This window comes from Falco naumanni, chromosome Z (genome assembly GCF_017639655.2).
Source record: "Falco naumanni isolate bFalNau1 chromosome Z, bFalNau1.pat, whole genome shotgun sequence".
NCBI classification, from domain to species: Eukaryota; Metazoa; Chordata; class Aves; order Falconiformes; family Falconidae; genus Falco; species Falco naumanni.
Window position 1 is genome coordinate 60,616,752 of NC_054080.1, and position 13,859 is coordinate 60,630,610.

At 41.4% G+C, this 13,859-nt stretch overlaps 1 protein-coding gene across 1 annotated transcript in view; it reads left to right on the forward strand.

Moving 5' to 3' along the window:
* SCAMP1 (secretory carrier membrane protein 1) overlaps positions 1-13,859 on the forward strand; it is a 49,929-nt gene that overhangs the window by 25,848 nt on the left and 10,222 nt on the right. The window contains exons 3-5 of the mRNA XM_040579599.1: positions 2,283-2,381; positions 2,654-2,765; positions 6,401-6,529. Coding sequence (XP_040435533.1) covers positions 2,283-2,381; positions 2,654-2,765; positions 6,401-6,529 — 340 coding nt within the window. The remainder of the gene's footprint in view (positions 1-2,282; positions 2,382-2,653; positions 2,766-6,400; positions 6,530-13,859) is intronic.

Sequence of the window (13,859 nt, forward strand, 5' to 3'; positions counted from 1 at the left end):
TGATCCCTCCCTCAGCCCCGAGGTCTCTCTCCGTCGCCCTCAGACTTGGCGTTGGAGTTCATGGCTGCCCCTTGGCAGCCCAGCAGTGGGCAGTGATCAGAGGGCCGTACCGGGCCGGGGGTGTCCTGGTGACGTCCCTTACCCAGCCCCAGGGAGGCAGCAGGCTGCCCGGGGGCTGGGTCCGGCCGGCATACGGCCCCTCTGTTCCTCTCAGAGCGGAGTCGCCGATGACAACCACCTTTCAGTTCTTCCTAGCAGAGCTGGTCACCATGCGTGGGGTTGGCAGCTCCTCCAACCCGGACGAGTTTTCGCCCACATCGACACTTTCCTGACCCTCAGGCGCCAGAGTCGCACACCTGCTGTACAGGGGCACCTGGGAAGGTGGAGCAGGCCAGCGGTGACTCGCCTGCTGTCCCCAGCAGGGACCTGTTTCCATTCCTCCCGATCACTCGGGGCCCTTCCTTCTGCCTGGAGGCGAGCAGGCAGGGGACCCTCCCGCTTCCCGTGGTGACGTGTCCCTGCGGTGCATTTGTCTCAGCGATGGTAGAGCGTCTCCACCGGTCTGCCTCCCTCTCACAGTCCCTAATACTCCTGAACCTTTCTGCTTCCCCCTTCAGCTCTGCCACCAGGCTGAGCAGCTCAGCCACCCAGTCACCCCTCACACTGGTGTCACCCCTGCTGCCCTCCAGCAGCAGCGACCGGCGCAGGCAGCCGAGTGGCCCGTGACGTGGGCAGCTGCGTGCTGACATGGGAGCTCCGGCTGGGTCACCACACACCTCCTGGCACTGGCCTTTGGCCAAGCAGAAGCCATGAGTGGCTAGGTTTCTTCTGGGGGGGTGATGACAGCTGCTGGAGCTCGGCTCTCTGGGCCATCAAGGGGACGGTGCCCCCCCTGCGCTGCTCCTGCGCCAACAGCCATGCTGTGCACTGTTTGCCTGCTTGGGCCACGCGCGCTATGTGGGGTTGCATGTGCAGGTGCTCGGCCGCCTTTGGTTGTCTTCGTCCTACAGCACTGAATAATCTTTCTTAGGATGAAAATCTTAAATGGCCAAACATTTCTGAGAAATGAGATCTCTCTGATATCTCGGTACTCTGTTAGGAGCTGATGTATAAGGAGGAAAAGTAATTCTGAAATGCTGGAATCGGCTGATGTTGCTGAGATATGCTGCAATATCACACACAGAGGTGGAGTTTACTTGGGCGTAATGTTTCCTTCTTAGTGTGTTCCATTTATGCATTTGAAAAGATGGTTAGAAAAGGTGCAGACAATCTGTGCAAAGTCATAATTTGCCAAGTTAGTCGTATGTAGTTGGTTCTTGCTTTGTTTTAAGGTGCTTTTATATTGAAAACATCACACTTCTCACCATTTTTTGTTTTCTTGATTTCAGTCTTACTAGGAACAAGTGGTTCTTTGTCTTACAAGATCATGGAACAGGGGAATCTTTCATGTTGCATGCTTTATACAAAGAAAGAATTGTAGTTTCTCCCCCAGGTGTATTTAACAATAAAATAACATCATAGTAGTGCTATACTTACACACTTTGGTAAAGTTCAGTTGACAATTTCAGTCCAGGCAGTAGTTTTGTCCTTGGCTTGACAGCATATCTCTGTCTTACACAATGATAGAGAGCTGTACAGGAAGTCAGAGATGATGACAATTGGTGGGAATATGGAGAGGATTTAAAACAAGAAGGAAGAAAGAAAAAAGAAAAACCTGAGCTACTAAAAGTTTCTTGTAATTTCTGTTTTATAGATAGTGACCAAGTGAACGAATTGCCAGTGGTATTTGAAACTAGATACCGTGATACATACTGGTGGAACATTTAAGCAGTAGATTATGGATCTTGAATTGGAAAATTTAATATGGTGCATAGCTTCTCTAGTTAGCCAGGTGATATAAGCCTTTGTTAAATAGAAGGCTCTGGAAGACATTACTAATAAATAGCATTGTGTTTCAGAATATGAATGGTTCACTGGTAAATCCTGCAGTTCTCTGAAACAGTAACTATTCTTATTTGTATTATGTCTGAATAATTCTAAAATTCCACGTATGTTTATGGCAAGTAGTACAGTGTAAAACCAAATAAGCATAACACTGCACCACAGAACATAGCTAACTTCTGTTCCCTACAGGTTATAAATATTGCAGGCAGCATATCAGATTTTCAGTTTATTAGTAACACTTCCTTTAAAATAACTAGATTGGTTGTTACAGAGTTAATGAAAAGATGCTTATTGGAATAGGAAACTGTTTCCCTATAATTGTCTCTTTGTTTTCTTAGCCTCCTCCAGGGAATGTGAAAATGCCTAATGTACCCAGTACCCAGCCAGCAATAATGAAACCAACAGAAGAACCAGCTGCTTACACACAAATTGCAAAGGTTTGTCTGTAACTTTCAGGTACTAGGTTCCTTTTAATTATAATTATTTAAATATACTTCTGGAATAATATATTTTATAAATAAGCATTGCTTTCCTGATGATTTATGAAAATTAATATTGCCTTTAAGTAAGTGGTTAATACATGAATTCATGCAATATTAGGTCAAACTTCATCCATAATTAGAGATGCTTAATTATAGAAAACAGTCTTGGAATATTTATTTTGTGTTCGTATTTTTTATCAATATCTAATGATTCTTACTTTGTTCAGGAGCATGCCTTGGCCCAGGCAGAACTGCTAAAGCGTCAAGAAGAACTGGAAAGAAAAGCAGCCGAACTAGATCGCAGAGAAAGAGAAATGCAGAGTCTAAATCAGCAGGGGGGTATGCATGAAAGAAATACTTCTTTAAATTGCAGAAATTTCACTTGTTCTTAGAAACTGTTCTAGTTTTACAGTGACATGGTGAAGCTGATCAAAGAGGGGGTTTTGTAATCTCTGCAGGAAATTTTATCTCCCTTCAGACAGTGCATACAGTGAGTAAAACCTGTCCTGTCCTGTGCAGATTTTTACTGTAAAAATTTTTAGTTTGGCCTCTGTTACAGGTTACTCTTTGTTATCAGCTATTTTTATTCTTGGTTAATATCTAAGTAATGCTATTGAATAGAAATAGAGCATTTTGAGAAGTAAAAGTAACTTCGTAAGTAACATCTCTTTGATTTATCTTGTCAGTATTTATAGTTGTAAGAGAACTTCCTTTTTTTAAACATTTTCATGTCTTTTGCCATGTTACAGACATAACATTCTATGCAAACAGAAGAAAAATCTATTATTAATCTTTTATTAATTTTTCATATGACACTTTGGAACCTATAGTCAAGATCAAGTATCTCATTTTGCCACAAACTCTAAGTGTGCTGTGCAGAACCATCAGTTTTTGTGTGGCAGTTTCACAGATGAGAAGATTTACATTCCCTTAACTAGAGATACTTTTCTTTAAGTAGATCTGTGGGAATACTCCTTTTCAAAAGCAACAACTTCAGACCAAAGTTAGGAAAAAAAAATTAAAAACCACAAAACACTTTGTGCAAGGCTGACTTTCTGTGCTCTTTTCACTTTCAGTGTGTGTCTAGAATTTTATTTCCATATGTGCTAGTTTTTTTTGAATATACAGTGGTACCATTCCAGATTGCATACTTGCTTAGTAATTCAAATTCTCAGAGAATTTTATACAAGAGAGTAGAACAGAATATTTTCATTTGGAACAGACCTAAAATGACCATCTAGTCGAACTGCCCGACCACTTCATGGCTGACCGAAAGTTAAAGCATATTATTAAGTCCAAATGCCTCTTGCATACTGACAGCCTCAGAGCATTGACCACCTCTCTATGAAGCCTGTTCCGGTGTTTGACCACCCTCTCGGTAAAGAAATGTTTCCTTATTTCCAGTCTAAACCTCCCCTGATGCAGCTTTGAACCATTCCTACGCGTCCTGTCACTGGATACCTGGGAGAAGAGATCAACAACTCCCTCTCCACTTCTACTCCTCAGGAAGCTGTCGGGAGCAGTCCTATGCCAGTCATTTGCTAGGATCTGGGAATGGGGAATTGGTGTTCTTCTTCTAAGGGAAAGAATCATGGTGATATTGTCCCTTCATTAAACCATTTCTATTTTTTCAGTATTTTTTCTTTTCAATCTCTCTATTAAATCTCTGTACCTCTTCTTCCAGATAATGATTTCTTTTTGGTTATTTTTTAATTTCCTTCTCCATGTATTGCCCTCCATCTAATTTAACAAACTTACATTGATGGTCTTGATTGATTACTTTGCCAGGCTTTAGGGGCAGTTTTGTTCATCTGTTCATCTGTATCTTGGGGAACAGAACTCTGATACCCCATGCGTGTTTCAGGATATTTTTAGAATGGCTATTTGTTACTAGGTTGCAGTTGTTTACAATTAAATGCTTGAAGAATCCATAAAGAATCTAAAGATTCTTTAGGAAGGCTTAACAGAGAAGAGAGAGCTCTTAAGATACTATTTTTTTACTGGATGACTGTGTAAAAGATGCTGCAAATCAGGAATTATGTATTGTGACTGAGGAGAAAAATGTACTTTTCCTTTCGATTTTTTTTTCTTTTACACACTCATTTGAACTCCTTTGGAAACACTGTGGAGTTGTCTTGATTGGAGGACAGGGTCTTTAGCAAATGCTGTAGCTATTTGGATTCAGTTTAAGATTCTGGCTGCACATCTAGGACACTGTCATACTTAATTGACTACAGTGCAAAGAGCTTCCGAGCTTGTAGGTCAGCTTAGATTGAAGCTTTTGGTCTTTTCTGCTCAGGTCCTGTGCAGCATTGCATTTGAGCTAATTAAATTGCACTGCTTCCTGTTTCAGCTAGTTCATTTGGGCATGCCTGAAAATCCCTTTCTGTGCTTGCATGAAGCTAGTTTGGGGGTGTCTGCATTCATAGTGTAGGCATGCCATTGAAGTTACATTAATAGGCCTTGGTGTGGTAACTTGGGTTGAATTAAGTAACTCTGAGCTAGGTCTTTGCTTGTCAAGATACAATCTTGGAATATGAGTACCAAAGTGTATTTAGAGAAAGACCACTTGGTTTTTGATGTCAAACTGTCTCACCAAGCTGTCTTTTAGTTCTTAGTTGAAGATTCTGAAACCTGTACTATAGCAGTGGGTAAGCACATGAAATACAGTTCTTAAATATGAACTTGAATTATTGTAAGATACCTGAATTTTTCCACAACTCTGTCTTGAAACTATCAGTCCTGAGAGAAATAACCATATACTGCAGAATGAGAGAAATAACTATATACTGCAGAATGAAGATCTGAATTATTATCAGATAATTTTCATATAAGAAATCCCAAAGTAGTTTTTAATATGGGTGGGAACATTACTTAATTACCTTCTCTATGCTCCGTCTGCCAATCCCCTGCTCTGAAAGGCTGGTAAAAATTTGGGTAGAAGAGACAGAAAACTACCAAGTGCTTTGGACCTGTTTGGGCAGAACTGACAGCTTCGTCTTGTCTGAGTGGGGGAACAAATAAGAAATAATGCAAGTATGTAAGCTTTGCAAGTTTTCTGTTCTTACCAGATGAACTCCTAGTAAATATACGGTTGAAGATGGAAGTTGCAAGCAAAACTTTGTCAGATTTTCATATAAAGGTGCCTTTAGGTTTGTCGTTCAGCTCCACTTTTGGAACATAGTGATTAATGTATCTCTTGCATCCAGAATTTGAAATGCTATGGTAAGGGTTTGTTGCAGTTATTATCTCAGTTGAATCTCTGAGTCTGTGCTTGATACAACTTGTGTTTCCTGGAATGTATCCTCTAGCAAATCAGCACACAGGAAATCCAAATCTCTGATACTGTGTCCTTTGTGGTGTCCTCACTCCGTCACACAACTTCTTGTAACAAAAAAAGTAGCTTAGATAATTTCAGTAGCTGCATTTCTTGAGGTTTGTGCACTTTTAGGTAGAGCTTTGACTGTAAATTATATTGGCAACTAGTTCAAAGAGTTAGAGACCGCCTACTGTTAAAAATACCAGGATTCTGAGAATAAAAGAATGCTTTTCAGTCCCCAGTCTTTGTGTTCAACAAAGTGTGTGAGTACGGTGGGACTTCAGGGAAACGTGCATTTAAAAGTCAAGGAACTCTGAGAAATTGTTTATCTGACCATATTTGTTTGCTTTGTGAAGAATTATCTTTTCTGATTACTTTATAGGAACTGTCAGATACCTGCTTAGTCTTCTACATAGATAAAATATTGTGCTTTCCTTGATCCGTCTGCACTTCATTGTATTGTATTTCTGAAGTTTATTTTCAGTATTGTGTGAGGATTGCCAATAAAACTCTGGGGGTTTTGGTAGCCTAAGTTATCCATACGCTTGTGAAACTCATGTAAAACAATTTGAATTAAGTCCAAATGTGTATCTCTTTCTAGTATATAGAGATCAAAACTGTATTATGAAGCTCTTCTTTTTTTTCTGTTTTGCAGGTAGAAAAAATAACTGGCCACCTCTTCCTGAGAATTTTCCAGTAGGTCCTTGTTTCTACCAGGACTTTTCTGTAGACATTCCTGTAGAATTCCAGAAGACAGTAAAGATTATGTACTATTTGTGGATGTGTAAGTGTTTTTTTAAAAGAAAAAACAAAATACCTATTCAAACTTGATAGTACATACCTGCTGCTTTGGCTTTGGTAACATCTGTAATGAGAAATTGTTTAAAATCCAGAAGTCATAAGTTGAAGTGAAATCTTTTTGTTAGCTTCGATTTTAAAAGTCTTGCTCTATTTCATGGAAACTTACACAGATAAAAAGGAGGAGGATTATCCTAAGGCAGTGTGGTTCTAGTATATTGCTGTGTTCTGGTTTAAGTATCTGTGTTACTGTAAAATGAGCTTTGACCATTTATTAAATTTGAAATAATTTTACTGGTTTTAAAATCAGCGTATACATTAAGAAATATAATTCATGATTTGCATTAATAGGCTTGTGAGTTAAGAAGTAAAATATCAATTTGATTTACTATACTATACTATAAAACTATAGTTTTATATAGTTTCATAACGTTTTTATTCTATAGTGGAGACTTAATATAATTTTAGTCTGTTTTAAAAAATAGCGTAAAGTAAATTAACTGAAGAATCAGTCCATGTTAAAACTGTCCTTTGTGTACACCAAGAGTGCTCTACACCATCTTTGTGGGGTTGATTTTACCTTCATTGCAGTGCTGTGTTTTGACTGGAGAACTACTGGATGAACCAAATGTACAAGTGCCACAACATTTGTTTCTTCTGTTTTGTCCAGTGTTACGAGAGCCTACTAATTACTCTGAGACTGAGGAAGTTCCAAAGACTTAGTGCTTTTATGCCTTTAATGTATTTTTAGCATACTAAGGGAATGTGAATTTCAGAATTTTTCTACATTTTTTTTCAGGGCTTCAGATTTAGTTACCAGCTCTGTAATTTTACCTGTTAAATCTGGTGATTTTATTACTGTGATTGAACCATGTAACGGAAACACAAAACGAGCAGTCAGCATTGAATCAAGTGAATTCAACTTCATCATAATCCACAGCTTTCTATATTCATTGCTGGGTCATTACCCTTCAAATAAGCAACTAAATCCACTGTAGAATGTGTGACAAGTCACTGTCATATATTTGACACATTTATGATTTCTATGAAATCTGAGATTGCATACTCCAGAATTCTAGGATAGTTACTAATTCTGGTCATTTGCATAGCTGAGTTCTGAAAGTGCCATATGTTTCAAACACAAGGTAGAGTTGGGCAGTGAGAGCTGGAATATTGATACTGTTTTTCTTTTTCCTTCTTATGGTGAGAAATAAAGGAAGCAGCAACGTTACAGTATTTCAAAATATATAGGAGTTGTGCTTTTGTACTAACATGACATTTTCTTCTAGGTAGACGGAGGTTTTAACTGAGCCCTCTTGTTCTTTTCCTTCTTTAGCTCTAGTACTCTCTGACTTAGGGTTTACTTGGGAAGGAAGAAAGAGAATGCATAATAAAGGAAAAGAAATACAAAATCTGTTTCAGTCTAAAAATAAAGATTTGAGTCCAGAACTCTGTGCCTTAGGGCTGGCTGTTGAATCAGTACTTGTGACTCTTCTTTCCCAGGATTGTATTTTGGTTTGGCTCATTTTTCATTAGGAATGGCTCTGCTTCCTCAGTGGAGCACTTACTACCATAGCAAACCAGCCTGCTTCTACTTGCTGCTCTAGCCTACATTTTATTTCCTCTTCCAGAGCTTGCTAGGTGTTCTAAGGCCTAGGGGTTCCATAATCACATTTGGATAAATACAGTACTATGTGCTCAGCACTTTGTAAAGTAGGTTAGTTTTCCTCTTCCTTTTTAGCAGCCCTAGGAACAACCTTTTCTGTTTCAGTTTTCTGTGTATTTCCAATGTTAGTAGCAATTTTATTTCCCTATTCTTGGTCTTCATGTATCTGAGGAAACTGTTTTACTGGTTTCAGATCTATATGCTCTTTATCTCATGAGAAAACAAATCTGTTTGTATTCAATGAATTCATACATTTTTCTCTTTACTTGTATCAGAAGTCAGTTTTCTGATTCCTTGATGTGGTGCAGATTTTCTTGTTCTCCTTTGGAGAACCCTTTTTTTTGACAGACTTAGTGCTCCCATGATTTTGTGAACTACAGCAATCAATTAGCAGTGTCTTATGTCAGCTGCCAGTGTAGCTTTCCTCTTTTGTCTTGGTTTAGTGAATGTTGCTGTTTTAGTGGCTTGCAGATAGAATGACAGTTTTCCTGGCTCTTCAGCACAGAGCACTACTTTTTAGATCTTTCTGTGCTGTTACTATTGAAATGGCCCATGTCTCTTAACACCTGTATCTTAACACCAACATTTTTTTGGCTCAGAAGCCTGTGTTTTCTAGCTACTTTCCGCACAGTCTCATAGCAGGTACAAATTGAACAGTACTGGTTTTCAAAGAGTATTTCATATTTGAAGTTACAAAACAAAGTGCTGCTTAAACTCATGGAAAGCTTTTGTGGCATTTCAGTTTGTGGCTTTATATATCACAGAATCATGGAATGGTAAGGCTTGGAATGGACTTCTGGAGATAATCTAGTCCAAACCTCTGCTAAAGCAGGTTCACCTAAAGTAGGTTGCACAGCATCATGTCCAGGCAGATTTAGAATAACTCCAGAGAAAAATAATCCCCAGTCTTTCTGGGTAGCCTGCTCCAGTGCTCTGTCTCCCCCAAAAGTAAAGAAGTTCTTCCTCATGTTCAGGTGGAGCTTCCTGTGTTGCAGTTTGTGCCCCTTGTCCTGTTGCTGGGAGCTACTGAAAAGAGCCTGGCCCCATCCTCTTGACACTCGCCCTTAGGATATTTGTAGACATCGATAAGATCCCCTCTCAGTCTTCTCTGCTCCAGGCTAAACAGGCCCAGGTCCCCCAGCCTTTCCTCATCAGGGGAGGTGCTCCAGCCCCCTCAGCATCTTTGTAGCCCTCTGCTGGACCCTCTCCAGTAGCTCCCCATCTCTCTTGAACTGGGGAGCCCAGAACTGGACACAGCACTCCAGATGTGGCCTCACCTTGGCAAAGTATAGAGGGGGAGTATAAACTCCCTCGACCTGCTGGCCACGGTCCTCCTGGTGTACCCCAGGATCTTACTGGCCTTCTTGGCCACCAGGGCACACTGCTGGCTCATGGGCAGCACTCCCAGATCCTTCTCTGCAGAGCTGCCTTCCAGTGGGTCAACCCCCAGCCTGTGCTAGTGGTGCGTGGGGTTGTTCTTCTGGTACAGGACCTTTGTTGAACTTCATTAGGGTCCTCTCTGCCCAACTCTGTAGCCTGTCTGGGCCTCGCTGAATGGCAGTGCAGCCTTCTGGGGTATCAGCCACTGCCACCAGTTCTGTATCATCAGCAAACTTGTCCCTTCATCTGGGTCACTGATGATCAAGTTGAACAGGACTGGTCCCAGTACTGACCCCTGGGGCACACCGCTGGCTGCAGGCCTCCAGCCAGACTCTGTGCTGCTGGTCACAACCCCCTGGACTCTGCCATCCATCCAGTTCTCAATCCGCCTCGCTGTCCGCTCATCTAACCCACACTGCCTGAGGTTACCTATGAGGATGTTACGGGAGACGGTGTCAGAAGCCTTGCTGAGGTCAAGGTGGACAGCGTTCACGCTTGCCCTTCATCTGGCCAGCCAGTCATTCCATGATGGGAAGCCATTAGGTTGGTCAGACGTGATTTCTCTGCGGTGAATCCATGTTGACTCTTCCTGATGACCTTCTTTTCCTCCACATGCTTTGAGATGACCTCCAGGATGAGCATCACCTTTCCAGGGATGGGAGTGAGGCTGACTGGCCTGTAGTTTCTTGGGTCCTCCGTCTTGCCTTTCTTGAAGACTGGAGTGGCATTGCTTTCCCCCAGTCCTCCAGCAGCTCTCTGTGACCTTTCAAAGATGATGGAGAGCAGCCTGGCATTTACAGCTGCCAGCTCCCTCAGTGCTCAGGGGTGCATCCCATGGGGGCCCATGGATCTGTGGGTGTCAGGTTTGCTTAAGTGATCTCTAGCATTGAGCAAGGGAGAGTCTTCTGTTTTCCAGACCTCCTCTCTTGCCTCCAGGGTCTGGGAAACTGGAGGGCCGGCCTTGGCAAAGACAACATGCGGTAACTGCCTTCTGTGTGTCCTTTGTCACCAGGGAACCCACCTCATTCAGCAGCGGGCACACGTTTCCCTAGTCATCCTTTTCCTGCAGATGTACTTGAAGAAGCCCTTCTCATGTCCTTGCCTTCCCTTGCCCGATTTAGTTCCAAATGGACCTTAGCCTTCCTCGCTGCCTCCGTGCATGTTCCGACAGCATTCCTATGTGGCCTGTGCCTTTTTCCACATGCTGTAAACGACCTTCTTCTGTTTGAGTTTTGCCAGAAGCTCCTTGCTCTTCCATGCAGGCCTCCTGTCCCCTTTGCGCAGTTTCCTACTCATGGGGTTGTACGTGTCTTGAGCTTGGAGTAAGTGATGCTGGAGTATTAGCCAGCTGTCTTGGACCCCCCTACTTCTAGAGGCCTAACCCAAGGGCATCCTCCAAGTAGGTCCTTGAAGAGGCCGAAGTTAGCTGTCCTGAAGTCCAGGGTTGCAGTCGTACTTGTTGCCCTGCATCCTCCGTGAAGGACCCTGAACTCCACCATCTTGTGGTCACTGCATCCAAGGCTGCCCCCACCTTCACATCTCCAACCAGTCCTTCTTTGTTTGGTAGTGCAAGGTCCAGCAGCACACTTTGCCTCGTTGGCTCCTCCACCACCTGGGTCACAAAGTTACCATCAGTGATTTGTAGGAACCTTCTGAACTGTGTGTGCCTAGCTGTGTTGTCTTTCCAGCAGATACCAGGGCAGTTGATGTCCCCTATGAGAACCAGGGCCTGTGATCATGAGACTGCCTCCAGCCATCTGTAGAAGACCTCATCAACATCCTCTTACTGATCAGGTCGCCTGTAATACAGGTTGTGAATGTTTCAGTTTTCTATGAACATGAGTTTTAAAGGTTTCCAATGATCAGTGATTTGAACTGTAGATTCTGGTAGAAGAATAATATCCGAAAGTGCCAACTTCTGTGGTATTTTTTTCTGTTAGGAGAGTTTCATCTCATCCATCCTTCTGTCTGAGGATACAATTAGTAGTACATATATCAGTCTGTATTGACGTTTGTTCTGCTTGTTCCTGAGAACTGCCAAGGATGGACAATTCATAAATGTCCTCCAAGCCTGTTCTACTGTGTTGCTGTCTTTTTTTCATTAGAAGATGTTTCCAAGTATATAATTTAATTCTCCCTTCCTGTGTTTTTATTCTTCCCTGTTCTGTCCACTGTTGTTATGGAGAACACATTTATCCCCATTAGTCATCTCCTTTTGGCTAAATTAGCATAGTTTATTCAGCCTTTCCTTGTTGGTTGTGTTTTCTAGAGGTCTGATTGGTTGCTCTCTTAAAGGTTTGCTGCTTACCATATTATGGTGTTATTAAGTGTGTACCATCAAAAATTTTATAGTGGACTGTGTTCAACAGTGTACAAAGTTTTAGCTGAAGTCCTAATGTACTGTGTAGACAAAAAAACACGTTCACATTCTTGATAGCATGTGCTTATGTTAATGTTCTGATCTAAGCTTGTTTTAGAATATATTTTTTCCTATGGAAAATATTTCTGTTGTTTTTAAGGCATGTTTGCACATGTCTTATATGGTCCCTCTCCAGAAAGAGCAGAATGGACAAGAAACAAAAGCCTAAATTACACTTGAAGCCACTCTGTGCTCCAAGGTTGTGCGTGATCAAACTTCCCCAGCTTTGTCCTCAGTTGTCAGTTGCCCTGTGCTTTAAAACTCTCCATTTTGTAGGCATCCCGTTCCCCTTGAGGCAGTCTGTTACAGGGTGACAGTCCAGCTGATTGCTGGCAAGAATTCCTGGCATTCTTTTGTCATGTGACCTAGTGAGTACCTTGGTTTCTGGAGAAGAGCATCAGTAGAACGTTACTGAAATGAAATTCACTACAAAAGTTTGTTTTCATACAGTCCCAAATGGGACTGCAAAATAATAATCTCAATAATGTAGATGCCAGGTAGCATCAGTGCAACTTGTGGTCTGCAATTCACTTTGAAACAGTAAGGGATGAAAGTGTGGTTAATTAAGACAGGGAACATATATGTAAGTAGAATTCTTCTGCATAAGGAAGTTTACATTAATAAAAATGAAGTTGAGTCTGAATATTTATTAAATTAATGTAATTTCCCATTGTTGACTCATATTCTAGCATGAATGCCCCCCCCCCTTTTAACCTCAGCTACTCCCACAGCTAAACTAGGAGAAGTTTTTAGAAGATCTTTCTTAGATCACTTCACACCGAGTGCTGTATTGATATACCTGTGAAATTGTTGTCATACAGATGTTGCATGTTGCAGACTTCTGCCAAAACCTTAGGTCATTTCAGCCCCCAGTGATGATTATCTTACGATAATTTGTATCATAGTTTAATTTGAAGAGTGCAGTAGGTGGAAGGTACTTAAAACCATCACCCTGACACCTGTCCGTTCATATAACAGCAAAGCTTATCTGGGTCACTTAGTGAAAGTGTTGGCTCAAAGAACAAATGCATCTCGCAGCACCTGCTGTAACTTGCAGCAGGCAGAGAGAAGAGGGAGGGGGAGAATTGTCAGTGAAGTCCTGTGTCTCCATCCATAGCTTGCTAATATGTGGTTTTTACAGCTCAAATTCTCCATGACAGTAGTGAGGTAGACCCATCTTGTTGCTTGTATTGTGCTATTAAGTGTCAGTAGTGGGTGTGACATTTCAGCCCTCTTCTGCACTGATGGTGTTTTTTAAAACTTGTCCTGTTACCATAATTGCAATTACACAAAAAAGTAGTAATTTTGGAAAGTTCAAACTCCACCATAATGCAGACGTTTTGAGTAATCTGGGGTGTCTCCCTGTTTTCCAGTATTGACTAGAAAAAGAAAGAATACCCCTTAGTAAACTTTCACGTATTTATCGAAGGGAGGCAGGAATTCGGATTAGTATATCCTTTGTTACAGTTTATAAGGCACACACACACAAATTCGGAAGCTGGTTGCTTTGCTGACCTCTTGGAACAGTGCTAAGATATATATAGATGCATTAAATGCTTTTTATTTAGAAATACAAAGTCCTCTGTTTCTGGTGACTCTTACAGGAAGATATATTTTGTCTGAGGGAAATGTTTTGAGTTTCATCAGCCTTTCATGCAATGACGTAGGCATTTTGCTTTATGATTTTTTCCCACTATGTTGATTTAGGGTTTATTTAAGTACTAGTTAAGAGGGCAGCAAGAGTTTGAGGAGTGTTTTTTTCAGATTCTTTGTTATCTTGCCAGTTCTTCTGTTAATCTTACCTTCCAGTAGAATGACCAAAATGTTTCTCCGAACTTCAATAATAAATCA